The sequence below is a fragment of the Candoia aspera genome, chromosome 9 (genome assembly GCF_035149785.1).
Source record: "Candoia aspera isolate rCanAsp1 chromosome 9, rCanAsp1.hap2, whole genome shotgun sequence".
Lineage (NCBI taxonomy): Eukaryota > Metazoa > Chordata > Lepidosauria > Squamata > Boidae > Candoia > Candoia aspera.
This window is the reverse complement of record NC_086161.1, coordinates 11,188,027-11,202,239: the sequence shown is the minus strand read 5'-3', so window position 1 is coordinate 11,202,239 and position 14,213 is coordinate 11,188,027. Positions and strand designations below refer to the sequence as shown.

General features: G+C 40.3%; 1 protein-coding gene across 5 annotated transcripts; it reads left to right on the top strand.

Moving 5' to 3' along the window:
- The first annotated feature begins 235 nt into the window (after positions 1-235).
- Positions 236-14,213, top strand: MSANTD2 (Myb/SANT DNA binding domain containing 2). 5 transcript variants are annotated; one of them, XR_010068462.1, is made up of 5 exons: positions 236-752; positions 9,489-9,747; positions 9,995-10,083; positions 11,524-11,584; positions 12,440-12,500. XR_010068462.1 is itself a non-coding variant. In XM_063310982.1 (4 exons), exons 1-4 carry the CDS (start codon positions 252-254, stop codon positions 13,290-13,292), a joined length of 1,674 nt encoding a protein of 557 aa, XP_063167052.1. In that variant the 5' UTR covers positions 236-251; the 3' UTR covers positions 13,293-14,213. The 5 variants fall into 5 exon arrangements, 4 of the variants coding, with proteins under 4 accessions (XP_063167052.1, XP_063167055.1, XP_063167054.1 ...); XM_063310982.1 differs by lacking the exon at positions 9,995-10,083 and having other exon boundaries at positions 12,440-14,213; XM_063310985.1 differs by lacking the exons at positions 9,489-9,747; positions 9,995-10,083 and having other exon boundaries at positions 12,440-12,567.

The following is a 14,213-nucleotide window of genomic DNA, read 5'->3' as shown; positions in this document are numbered from 1 at the left end:
CAGAAAAAGAGAGTCAGCCCAACTTTATTCCATTTATTCAGCTGCATCACAACCAGCTGCCCGCAGGACGCCGCCGCGGCACAAAGCTCTTCCCCCCTCCTCGCCACGTGCTCAGCCACGCCCCCACGCGCGGCCCTTCCCTTTCTCTTTATACTCCCCGCGCTCGGCTCTCCAGCTGCCGTCGCCTGGCGGAAGCCCCGCCCAGTGGATTCTCTCCGTCACTTCCGCCCGCTCAGCCCCGCAGTCCCAATATGGCGGCGCCCTGTGGCTCCTCACAGCTCTCCGCCGCCGAGTCGCCGCTGAAGATCCCCAAGATGGAGGTGCTGTCGCCCGGTTCCCCCGGAGCGCTGAGCGACGGCAACCCCAGCCTCTCCGATCCTTCCACGCCCAGCGGCGCCTCCCCGCAGGGGCCCGCCGGGCCGGGGTCGGCGGCGGCGGCTACCTCAGCGGGGGCCGGGGCCGGTTCGGGGGGAGGCGGCGTCGGGGCCTCGCCCTCCGTCTCCTTCTCCCCGGGCGGCAGTGCCGCTGCCGCGGCCTGCCGAGGCATGTCGTGGACGCCGGCCGAGACCAACGCGCTGATCGCCGTGTGGGGCAATGAGCGGCTGGTGGAGGCGCGGTACCAGCAGTTGGAGGGCGCCGGCACCGTCTTTGGCAGCAAGGCTCCCGGGCCCGCGATGTACGAGCGCGTCTCCCGAGCCCTGGCCGAGCTGGGCTACGAACGGACCCCCTCGCAGTGCCGGGAGCGCATCAAGGTAGGGAGCGCGGCCGCCGCCGAGCCGGGAAGCTGGAGGACGCGGCGCTTTCCCGGGAAAGCGGGGGGAAGCGAAGCCCCCCTCCCCTCTCCTCTCCTCGCGGGGGCTGCTCCGCAAGCGGCCGGGGGTTCTCCGAGGATGCGCGGGCGGGCCCCCCGCGGTCCATCCCGACCGGTGGGAAGGGCTGTCCATCAGCGCCTTGGCGTTCCTGCATCAGGTTCAACTCGACTCCAAAGAACACCCCCCTTCCCCGAGCAAGGTCGATCTTGGTTATATTGAAGATTTTGTGAAGGGGCGAGTTTCGGTTGTCTTTTAAGACTGGGGGTTACCCCTGTCTGTTTAAAAAAGAACAGCGCGCTTTAAAAAAAAAAAAAGCCCGGTTTGGTAATTCAGATAAGAAGGATGCGACGGACCAGGTTAGAGCTGAGAAGGAGGGACTTGGGTTTTGTCGAGGAGTAAAGTTAGGCTCCGGGGTTGTTGTTTGTCTTTAGGTTCATTTGGGGCAGGGTTAACAGGTGTGGTGAGTAATTGTAGGTCCTAATGATGAAGAAAGGTATTTAAGAATTGAGTTCGCAATAGATAGTTTTACCCTCTGTGGTAAAAAGGATTCCTTCGACACGTCGGTGGTGAGAACTTGGTTAGCTCTGTTTGAGGACTTTAAGCTTAAACTGTGTGAACAGGTTAGACTCGGAAAGGGAAATGCTGGCATTTAGGGGGAAAATGCTCTAGGAAATGAGTGGGAAGAGTCATGTGGAATGTTGCTAGACCTTGTCCTTTATAAAGATCTTTAATGCAGTAAACTTCAGAGAGATCTTTGAGAATACCAAAAACACTTCTGCAAATAACCTGCTTTGATTTTATGCCATATTACAGGAGTAACCATGTATGCCAATAGACAGGAGTAGTTACAGAGGGACACATATGTGGTTGATTAAAGTGGGAAAGATGGGCTTTTTGTGTGTGTGCATGAATGCTTTCATCTTTAAAAAGGAGCAGTGCCTTGTGTAGTAAATATAGTAGTTTAGGGAATTTTTTTCATGCTACTTTGCCTTAAACATCAAAGCAACATTGGTCAGCATAAGATGTATCTTTTTTTTCTATGAGAGATAATTAAGTTAAGGATATCAGCTATTAAGTGGAGTCAAGATTGTTCTTTCATACATGTGCTAATTTATAGTGCAAATGATCTGTAGCGTAGAAAAATCTTCATATATTTGCTGATACTGAAAGTAGTGCCAGCGTGACTCCCCAACTCACTAAAGAATTATATCCTGGTGATTTGTATTTCTTTTCTATTTGGCTTATTTGAATGAAATAGTAATGAGAAGAACCAACTTTATTTTCAGTGCGTTAAAATTAATACGGAGGTGGGTGTGAGTATTTCTTGATAAATCCTGTGTTTACTTCCCCTTACTTTAGTGATCATAAAAAGATCCCTGCGAGATCAGGCCAAGACCCCATCTAGCCTAGCTCTCTGTCACTTATTGGTCAACCAGGTACATTTGGGAAACTCAGAAGCATGGGCAGTAAGACAGTTTGACTTTATATTCCAAACTGGCCAGAAGCATCTTTATAAATGGAGCAGGATTTCCAGCTTCAGTGAAGATAGATCTTTATTTAACATATTTATACCCCACACCTCATATAGATCCAGGAAAATGACAAGGATAATAAAATGAAATAAAAACTGCATTAGATAAAAACCTAATGCCAAAAAGAAACAAAACCTTTTAAAAACAATAAGTAAGCTACATCCCAAAACATAATAAAAAGCTACAGTGGGAGGAAAAAAAACATCTATCTGTATTTGACAAGCTATGAAATCTAGTCTACGTAGGTAAGTCTTGCTCTTGTGACTGGTTGTATAAAACAAGCAGCAGGAAAAGCAACTTCCTCATAAGACAGAGTTCCAAAATCTTGGTGCAGCAACAGGCTCTTTCATAGTCTTAGCCAGATCAATTATGTTTTGTAATTGATCAGATGGTCTTTATAAATGATGGTATAAAGCGGTAGGCTAGTTAGCACAAATGGTCTTGGATTCCTTGATTGTAAACCACATAAAGCCATGATTCTAGAACTGCCATCTAGCTTTGTACATTCCCAATCTATATAGCCTGAATTAAGGGGAATTTGTTTTGGTATCACCCAATGTACTAAATCTTCTTTTAAATTTATGATTGACTCTTGTGGCTTTGTAGGCAGAGTAGAAGGTTTTAACACTTAATGATGGCTTTAACTGTAGTACAGTCAATGTATGCAAATGTCCATGCTGATATTTACTTTGGTTAACAAAATCCTAGGAGAAAAAATCACTGAGCCGAATAGAGTATTTTTTAAGGCAGATAATGCCCAAAGGATTATTTTAATATTTCTAATACTCATGATAGTATTTATATGTTACCAATTTCTAAAACAGTGTTGATTTGTTCTTGAAATGAAATTAAAATATAAATACATCAAAATGCTTTTGCTTGTCAGTCATTTACTTGTGTTCTTTCATGATTCGTCACTTTGGACACTTTCTAGAGATTTGCCTTATCAGTTATATTTCAGTTCATTTCCTTGCAGGGTATTAACAGTGCAGTCATACACACCTCTGTGTGAGAAGAAGCCTGACTGAATGTAGTGTGTTTCGGATTGCAGGAATGACCCAGTGGAATGATCTCTGGACTTGAAAGAGGATTTGCATGTATTTGAACTATCCATTGCTTCTTGTGATAGATCTAAGGACAAGCAGAAACTTTGTACAATTTTATTGGCTAAAATGAAGTTTTAAAATTCAGTTTCATATGTTTTCAGACAGTTCTGGTTTTGTGAGTCAGAAAGTGAAATTTCTGGGGGTGGTCCATAAAGAAGTCCTGCAAAAGTGGATGACATAAATCCTATATGGTCACATGTATCTTAATCTATTATGATTGTGAAACTTGCTGATTAGATTACATTTTTATTTTTAGAAATGTTACTGGCCATAGCTATGGGTCAAATAATGCCAATATTTGATAACTAAAGGCTGTGTTTTGTATTGAAGAGGCTATATTTTGCTCTGTCTGGTGTCTGTTATAATACATTTGAAGGTTATTTAAGTTGACTGACTTACTGTACTAGGCAACTCACCCCAACAGCATCTTTTTCTGCAGCTCTCTTGCTCAAATATGAATTTACAGATAGGATATCTGCTTGATGCCAAAACACTTCCACTTTAACAGAAGGGTAATTTAAAAGATTTTATTTAAAGTATGCAATTGTCATAATCATTGAATGTTTACTATATATGGATTATGGGTTTAGGTTGTGGTCCTTGTCTTATCTAGCAGAATAAGTATTGTGAAACTTAACTTTGGGTAGAAATCCGTAAGACTGTATATATATCAGTGTCTTTTTAGGCAGTGTTGTGTAGTTTTCAGCTGTATGAGATTCAATCCTAAAGAAGCTTGAAAGGCGGGCCAAAATTTTGACAGTCCAAGAATCAGAGTTGCATTTCTTGACTAAAATACGTAGAAAGGCAATAAGCCAAATCTAAGGAAATGATTTTACATCTATATATTCTATAAGATTGTGTTTCTGGGGGTTTTTTTTATGAAAAAGTGTCATATAAAAACAAATCAATGCTTTAAATCAAAAATCACTTAACAAACAGCAATATGAGATGCACCTTTTATCTGGGTGGCATATAACAAAAAAAAGGCTGTGCATTCTGAAAGACATTTTTTTCTACACTGAAAGATGACATAACCAAATCAAAGGGAGGTAAAGCTAGACTTAACCATTGGGAAGAAACTTCTTGTTAGTTTAAACTGTTTCACAAAGTAATAGAAAGGTTCTATATTATTGTTTTAATATATCAAGTGAATTAGGAGAAAACTTACAGATGCCTATAGCAGTACTAATGATAAAGAATAAAAAATGACTTTCTTTTCAAAATTATTTAAAATCAACATCTTCTCTTCATAAATTTCCATGTTTTAAAAAATAATGTACATGAATAATGGTATTGTGATCGAGGCTTCACAGAAATCATATCAGCAGTTAGATTTATCTGTATATATTTTGAAGGCTGCAAGCATTGTGTTACTTTTAGATGCAGCGTTACCTAGTGAAATTTTGTGTATATAATGTATTAAATATTCAGCACATATGAAGCAAGCCTGTATTACTCTAAGATTCCTTGCTGAGTTTTGGAAATGGCTAATGTGAAATTATGTTGCTTGACAAAGTGGTGCAATAATGTATATGACATTTTATTTAGTATTATACTATACATTATGCTATGTATAATGTACATAGTTTGCTTTCTTGAATGCACCTTTCCTCCTTTCTCTAGGAGAATTAAAGCAATCTATTTCAAAGAAGCCAGCAGTTGTTTAGATACACAGAGAGGTTCTGAGACCTATTTACCTACTAGGAAGTGCTTCAGAGCTCATGAAGATTCATCCTCTAAAATTGTCAGATCCTACCATAAATGTATTCTTGTGTAAATGACATACCCAAGCTTGTTGCTTATCAGCACAGCTTTCTTGTAACTTCCAGGCTTCCATACAACCAAGGTCTTTTCCCATCATGTTTGAATAGGATCCTTTTTAATGGGATCAGATCCTTTGGCCGTGCATGTTTACATGTGTGTTTGCTGATATTTATTTTTCTCTGAAAGATTTAGGGGCTGCTAGTGCTGCAAAAACTATTTGAAATTTCAATACGTGTGAGTATATATCTCCTTGATGGTGTGAAAGGTCCCCTGTGCAAGCACCGAGCCATGCCTGACCCATTGGGTGATGCTGCTTTCGCGACGTTTTCTTGGAAGACTATAGCGGGGTGGTTTGCCATTGCCTTCCCCAGTCATTATCTCCTTACATTTACTTAATTTAAATCTATTTACTTAAATTTAGTTATTTATGGGACACCTTGAAGCTGTGCTTTCATCAGGACATTTTAGGGAAATCCAGGTCCAAGTCCTCTCTCAGCCATGGAAGTTCACCAGATGATGTTGGGTATATATCGTCTCAACCCATCTATCTCATTGGGCTGTTGTGGGAAAAAGTGCTGTGTATGCTCCTTGAATTCTTGGATGGAAAGTGGGATGTCACTTTAACCTAGAGTAAGAAATTACACTGAGTATGCTAACATTGCTGTAGCATTGTGCTACTGTTGCTGTGTTTATTTTTATTTTTATTTTATTTGTTTACCTCAGCATGATGTGGAAACCCATCTAGTGTAAACCCTGGTTTCTGCCTTGGAATACATCTGTTTAAACTCCAGTGAAAAATAAACCATATTATGGCATAAGGTTATATGCAAACTGGGCATCTTATATCATAAAGAATGGTAACTTAACACAGTATAGGCCAATTTTTCTATTACTGCCTGCCTGACAGCTTTGTTCATTTGCAATACAGTATGGATTATTTGTTTTGCTGAATGAAGCTGTCACAGCAGATGTCTCTTCGATGGAGTTATAACTAGATCCATGAGCTTTTTCTATCACTCTGTCTCTAATTCCCCTGCTCTGTGTCTCAGCAGGCAGGTTTGTGCAATCTATTTGAAGTCTGGGTTCTTACAATTGTTCTGAATGCTCAGTAGGATTACTGCTGGGCCCAGTTGCTTTCATGTTGAAAGAGGCTGCTAAAAGGGACTTTCTCAAACACTTGGGACTTAATTTTGTGTTTCAAAGTGTTTGTGGATGGTGGAATTCCCAGATCTTATCAGAGCATGCAAAGACATCCTGGTTAACTTTCTGGGAGGGGCTGTTTATTTTAGCTTGGTTCTTAATAAAAACGTTTAACATATTTTAAAAACTCATATTAGTGACTTGTAGGTTAGACTGTAGCCTGCTTAGGTGATCAGCTCTGTCATACAGCTAAGCAGAAGTGTCTAGATTTCAGTGGATTCAGATTTATTTATTTATCTGTCATATTTATATGCAGCCCATCTCATAGAAACATGACTCTAGGCAGTATCTTTTTGACCTTTCTATAGGACTAAGTCTTGAAACAAAATTCTTTACCATAAGTGGATTATGCAGTTTGCTGAAAAATGTCAAAACGTAAGCAATGGCTTAAAATATATCTTATACTGATGGCTGGCAACATTTCTAATGTGTTTATTATCTCATCCCTCCCCCCAAATTTAGAGAAAACATATATCCATAGGGTCTGGTGGGGAAAGGGACAAACAAAAATATGCTAATTTTTGTTCAGAACATCTGAATTGTAACTGGAGTTGACCTGAGTTTCTTAATTTTTTGTTTCTTTCTAAATATAGTTTGGCACTTTAAGGTGTAAGGAGTGTATGCATATTTCTCTGAAAGGTGTTCAGAATTGTTCAAAGTATTTTTTTCTAAATGGGAAAAGGGGGTAGAGTATTGCAGTACATAAAAATAGATTTTAGAGGGTGGAGAACATCAAAGCCTATGTGCTAAAGCTACCTGCAGAATGATAGGAAGCTGTAAAGTAGGTTTTAGAAAACCATATGATGCTAGAAATCAGGAAGGGCAATTTGAAGGACTAATCTGACTCCGTAAGCCTGCAAAGTACATGGAGGGAGCAAGGGTTTGGTTCTTGCCAGCACTAACTTCTGAGAGTGATAGCAAATGCTTGGCATGTCACATTTCCATCTTTCTCAGATTGACTCACTGCAACTCATTAAACAAGTTCTTGAACCATCTTTGTAGGGAAAATTCCATTTATTTATGAGTTGTCTGTATCATAATCCTAACCTCTAATTAAGAAACTTAAAGATTGACAACAACCATGTTGTTGATTCAAGATCTACCCTGTAAGGTTAGTGGCGTGTTTGTGGGGCTTGTCTTGTATCTCTCCATTCTCATGTCATTTTATTAGAAGTAAACAATGTCCTTGGTAAGGCTTTCCCATGCATTCCAAAGTCCTCTCTTATACCTATGATGGAATAGGATGAAGCAGCTTTTACTACAGGACTAGTAAAACATACTTATTTTATATAGCAAATGATTCTTGGTCCCCTTAATTTCCCCCCCTTTTTTGCTTCTTCCATTCTCCAAAGCAATTTCATTCTCGATAACTTTCATTCAAACTTCAGGGAACTCCAAAATCAACAAGCACGCTGATTACAATAATTCTTACCTAACTGCATGGTGAAGAGATGAGCTGCAGCAGTGCTAGAAGGGAAATTCATATGAAAACCGTTCCAACGTAAAAGCTTTCTGGGAACAGTAAGATTTTATGCTGTTGAGGTGACCAGATTGCTTCAGCTTCTTAGAACTGTGCTGAAAAGCAAGACCATTCTTACTCTACTCCATTCTTTAATTCTTCTCAACATTTCTGAATTATTGTCATCGCTTTTCTATCAATGAATTATATTTGCTCTTCATCAAAGAGCAGGTGGGATAGAATCCCACTGAGCTACTTCTATCAGTGTAACTGTGAACAGGCCAGTTCTTCCTCCTCTCTGCCTCATAATCTGCTCCTGAGAGTTGGGATAACCTGGAGATCTGTGCAGGATTGCATGGAGAGGGGAAGAAAGCATTGGTACCCCATGAATGAATTACCATTCTCATGGCATTGGATTCTCCAAAAAGTGTCATGTAATGTTGTATGGGTCAGCCTTGGTGGTGCTGCTTTGCTCTCAAAATGAGTGATTTCAACCATTTTGGAAGTGCTTTGAGCTCATAACAGATTGAACTGAAAAAGCTTTGCACACTCTTAGTCAATTTTCCATCTGTACCCCACCCTTTGGAATGAACTACATTAAGAAACATAATTGAAGGGTTTTCCCCTAAGAACAGCAGTTGGGTGGAGTTAAAGAGAGGGGAAACCTAGAAAAGAAGCATTTCCAGCAGTGTTTCATTTACACTTGCTTTAATGTGTAATTTGGCTTCTTGCCACCAAGTGAATGATTTAAGCAAGAGTAAAAGTGGGTAATATCTGATTGAGGCAGGGTACATAAGATGCCTAGAAATCTAACCTGGACTGTTGGGTTTAATGCTTTATTATTAGACCTGACCATCTTAGTACTGTGTGTTTAATATTTGATCATGGGAATACAGAGCATTATTGATTTCACTTCTTTTAAATTTCAGCAGCTTCCCAAGAGACAGAGTGAGTTAGTAAGGATGCAAACTATGTAAGTAATATATTTTACTAGCTAAAGAGTTTAGGCCAACATTTTTAAAACAACTTCTTAATTGTTTTCTTTTTGGAGTAAGGGACAATCCAGCTGTCTGCTTTTGGTGTTTCCTCTTTCTCTTTTCCTTTCTCTTTTCCTTTCTCTTCCTTTCTCTTTTCCTTTCTCTTTCTCCTTCTCTCTTTCTCTTTTTTTCTCCTACCCTCCCTCTCTTTTCCCTAAGCTTCAAACTATGGGTACCATAGTAGCTATTCTTTCTCTTCCCTTTGTAAAGGTGTATATCTTACGGGCTTGTCGGTATCTGACTGGGGGTTTTAGTTTTGCAAAATATAGCAAGCTTGGGGATTAAGAAGGGAAAGCTTTGGCAATAAAGGACAAATAAATGGAACTGATGTCTTAAAATTATTATCTAGATGTGTTGTCCTCTTGTGGCAAATATAACAATACAAGTGCTCTTTGCTGTGAACTTTAAATGGCTGTGAAGATTCAACTTGGCTTTAAAATTACTTCATAATATCCTGTTTGGTTAAAAGAATCTAATATGCGTGGCAGAGTTTAGAACAAAGTTAAAGAAAAATAAAAATGGTACAAGAGGTGTAGAAGTTGGCCACTATAAACTAACAGGTATGTTTTCTGTCCTAGACCCTTCGCAGGTGTTACAGCCGAGTGAAGGAACATGGTGTGGGCAAAAGAAAAAGCAGTTACACATTTGAGCAGTTGGAGCAGGTCTTTGGTCAAGGAGGATGGGATTCTCAACTCTGCCAACCAGTGCTCATCAATAGCAGTGGCTTGTATCAAGAGCTGGAGTCTGATGGTAGCACAATGGAGGAATATTCGCAGGACGAATGGGGGAACCATAGTCAGGATCTTTACTGTTACCAACCAGGCGACCAGGAGTTAGGTAAGATGTGGCCAACCTTACCAATACACTGGCAATTGCTAATGCTTTAACTGGTGCCACTGCAACTTCCATTTCTCTTTTGTACATCTTAATGTTGCATGTCTTGAACTGGAGGTTGAGATATCTCATTTTAAGTAAGGAAAGAGGCAGTACCAACTCTTATTGTGTTAGTCCATTTGACACTCCATCTGCTTGTATATTTATTTATTTATTTATTCATTACATTTATATTTCATCTCTCTTCCAGGAGTTCTAGATGTCAGATATACTCTCCTCCAGTTTTTCCTCACATGTACAATCCTGTGAGATTGTCTGAGCGATAGTGACTGATCCAAGGTCAGCTTCCAAGGTCGAGGGAGGGCTTGAATTTGGGTCAACCTGATCCAGGCCCAAAACATTAATCACCGTGGGGCTCTCTTAGTATACTGTAGTTATATATGCCCAACATCAGTAGCCTGTTCATATTTTGATACAGTAAAAGCTCTCAAGATCACTGCTCTCAAGTCAGATTTCAGAAAGTGCAGTTAAATATTGAAAGTTTTGCCTTATACAGTGAAACCTCATGTTAATGTACCAGTTGAGGGCATGGGATTCCATTATTTGAACTGAAAGAGAGCATGGCATCACAGAGATTTGTCATTTGCATTATGATGTAATCATGCAAGCAATGCAGATTGCAATGGAAGTCTGGTCCATAGCATCAAAAGTCTTTTCTGATACAATACAGTAAAATAAGTTTTCACTGTACTGTAGTCTTTTGTTTATTGTCTCAGTTAACAGCTGCCACGTGAATATGCAGACACACTTTTTTTTGTCTTTACTATTAATTGGTATAAGCTAGAAATTTGTTTATGAAGTGATATATGCTATCAGAATGGCCTTTGGCCTCTTGCTTAATAGTATAATATTTATGGATCTAACTTTTATTCTTCAGAGCATTTATCTTTAAAATACTCCAGAAATCCAGCTTTTAATACTCAACCCATGGGAACTATATTCCTATAAGGAGGCCTTTAGACAGTCACATTTAATCCTGATCACCTCACAACTGGATTGTTGCAATGTTCTCTAGATGGGGCTGCCCTTGAAGACCACCTGGAAGTGACAGCTGGCTCAAAATGCAGCAGTGTGAGCAGTAACGGGTGCCTCTCGCTGTGCCCATGTATCACCACTGCTATGTTAGTTGCATTGGCTGTCAGTTGGCTTCTGAGTGCAATTCAAGGTGCTGGTTGTTACCTATAAAGCCCTGTATGGCAGAGGGCCTGGATACCTGAGAGGCTGCTGGTCTCCAATCATTTCTGCCCACCCAGAATGATCCAGCAGAGTGGGTGCGCTCCATGTCCCCTCCATTAAATGTTGCCATCTTGTGGGACCCAGGAAGCGTGCCTTCTCTGTTGCGCCCCCTCCCCCCTGGAACAAGGGTTCCGGAAAGCTTTGAAAACCTGGCTTTGGTCCCAGGCTTGGGGTTGATGTTTAATATTCGTTCAATGGCCCCTGTTTTGTGTTTCTGTTTTTCCTCTCTGTTAGATTATTTTAACTTGGGCCATCTGTGTGATTCAATGTTTTTAGCTGTTTTTATGTTTTTCCTAGTTTTATACACTGCCCAGAGTCCACTGGAATTGGGTGGCCAATAAATACAAATAAATAAATCGTAAACTACAGTGGTACCTGTATTCATGCTGAAATTGGACACCACTGTAATCAGGTTATAATTGCATTTTCAAGTAGCAAGGCTCAATTGTTATGAATTATTTTAACCTCTGCTTTACCTTTTAGATGAAATGCCTGCAGTGAAGAAATCATTGAAGATAAAGCAGGAATCTTCAGAAGAGTCTCAGTAAGTAGCTTGGGTGTTCTGGCTGTGAATTAAGACTCTGAAAGCATCTGCACTTTTCAATGGTAATATAACGGTCTCAGTTTTTCCAGCTGAACCAGATCAAAATAAAAACTTGTGCTGATGAAGTTGGGCTTTATCCTTGGAAAGCTAGTGTCTAGCAACTCTGTGTGTGGATCATGAGTGGCCATGCAAATATTGGCTTCATACCAGCAGTGCCCTGAATGAAGGAAGTGGGTGAAAGCCTATCCAGATGACTCAGTAGATAGACAGAACTGGTCAGAAGGAACTTTCCCATATCTGTGAGATAGGTTGAGCTGAGAGTAAGTTTCCATAGCTCCCAATTTCCATAGCTGAGACTTAAACCTGGGTCTTTCTGGTCTTACACCACACTGGCTCTCTTTATAAGATTGTGCTTCTGTCTGGTAATTGTATTAGATACAAGCATGTGGAACTTCCCATCACTTCTCAGAATATTTGCCACACAGGATTCATGATGACAGTGCCTTATAGAAATCAGACTACTGGTTCAATTCGCTCAGCATCATCCATACTGGACTATTAGCATCTCTCCTGTTTTCAGGCAGCAGTCTTTCCTAACCCAAACTGGAGAGGCCAGAAATTGAATTTGGTTCCATTTTGCATGCAAAGCGTGGGCTCTACATGAGATACCACTTTGCTTCATACTACAGGTGGGTTTAAGATACTATTGTGAATTTCTCTAGCAACTATTTATCCTTAGCATCTGATAGTCCTGTTTATGTCTGTTGGTATTTGTGATTGCGTTCTTTCTTTTGTTCTTCTAATCTAATTTGCCTGCCTTAAAACTTAGTACTCTTGTGTTCTTTTTATTTAAAGGAAGCGCGACATAATGCAGAATATTGTACAGATCTTGGAATCCGTCCAGTTAAAATGGGAATTATTTCAGAGTTGGGCAGACTTTTCTAGGCTACACCTTTCAAACAAACTGGCCATATTTGGGATTGGTTATAATACGCGGTGGAAGGAGGATATCCGCTACCACTATGCTGAGATCAGTTCCCAAGTTCCCCTCGGCAAACGACTCCGGGAATATTTCAACTCGGAGAAACCAGAGGGCAGGATCATCATGACGAGGGTACAGAAAATGAACTGGAAGAATGTTTACTACAAATTCTTAGAGATTACTATTAGTGAAGCCAGATGCCTAGAGTTACACATGGAGATTGACTGGATACCTATTGCTCACTCCAAGCCAACGGGTGGAAATATTGTCCAGTATTTATTACCTGGAGGCATCCCAAAGAGCCCTGGCCTGTATGCCATTGGCTATGAGGATTGTCAAGAGAAGCCACCATCTCCCGATCACGAGGGCATCACCCAAGACCCCGAAAACGAGACTCTGGGGGAAACCGAAATGCCCTTGTCGCAAGCTTCCCTCAAAGTAGAGATGGAGCCCACCAGAATCATCTATTGTTACCTTGGCATTGCTGAAGTCAGGACTCTCCAACAGTGCTTGTTTTTACATTTTCAGGCCAACACCAAAACCTTCAGTAAAGAGTGGGTTGGAATTAATGGATTTTTATCACAAAACTGCATTGTGGACCCGGGAATTTCTCCTAAGTCTATTTACATTAAATTCGTAGAAGTAGAGAGGGACTTCCTTTCTGCTGGCTCTTTGGTAGAGTGCCTGGAAAAAGCCATTGGATACCCCTTGAAATTTAACAACTGACTCATCCTTCATAAGGATCAAGACTTTGTAAGTATCACCTGTGGCATTGGGGGCATCTTATTAGTACAAGACTGGGCAAAACCAACTGTTCTACCGAACTGAAATGAGGAGGACACTTATAGGGGATTTTACAAAAGTGTTTCTCAAGTCAGTAAAATATGCTGTTTACTTCCTTGGGCCAGTTAGCTGGTTTATAAAGAAAAAGACTTTGAAAGGGAGCTTTGTAAATATGACTATTGGTACATTCCATGTTGGATGAACGTACATGTTAAGTTTCATATGAAAAAGCTGTTTTCCACAATGTCTCATTTTTACACATGTGTCTCTCAAGTGTGATTACGGTTATGTAATAAATAAGCAATAGATAATGAGTTTAAAACCAGTCATACAAGACTGTTTTTCAGTGCCACCGTTAGCACCTCTTGTATATAATTTAGCATTTCAGTTTCTTCACCCATCAAGTGTTCTTACAATTTTCAACCAGTGTTGCCTGCAAAAACTTCTATTTCTGTGATGTATCCCACTTTACTAGTAGTGCTGCCATATCACCTTTTTTGTTTTGGTTTTTGTTTTGTTTACATTAAAGTCATCCATGGCCTTTTAAAAAAAAATTAGTTAACCTCTGTGTGGCAGTGAAAGTAACTTGGCCACTGGGAAGCTTTTTATCAAACCATGCTTTTATCAAATACAATCAAAGCTGTGAGAAGGGGTGGGTTTGGGTGGGTACTGGGGAGTTATGGACCAGGGGAGTAAGCATTTTTAATGCCTCATTAAAATGTTCCGATATAAATCCCATTGCGCTGCTGGCAAGTGCCAGATTTTTTATTTCATTTTTTACAAACCTCATTGATCAGTGGAAGTTGTGACATACAATGAATGTGTCAGTCCAAATAAAAACAAACAAATGTGGATTTTCAGAAA

Excerpts from the sequence above, each read along its gene's own strand:
- MSANTD2 (XM_063310982.1), top strand. The coding sequence starts at position 252 with ATGGCGGCGCCCTGTGGCTCCTCACAGCTCTCCGCCGCCGAGTCGCCG. Across the intron at positions 9,748-11,523 it reads ACCAGGCGACCAGGAGTTAG|ATGAAATGCCTGCAGTGAAG; the intron begins GTAAGATGTGGC and ends TTTACCTTTTAG. Across the intron at positions 11,585-12,439 it reads GAATCTTCAGAAGAGTCTCA|GAAGCGCGACATAATGCAGA; the intron begins GTAAGTAGCTTG and ends TTTTATTTAAAG.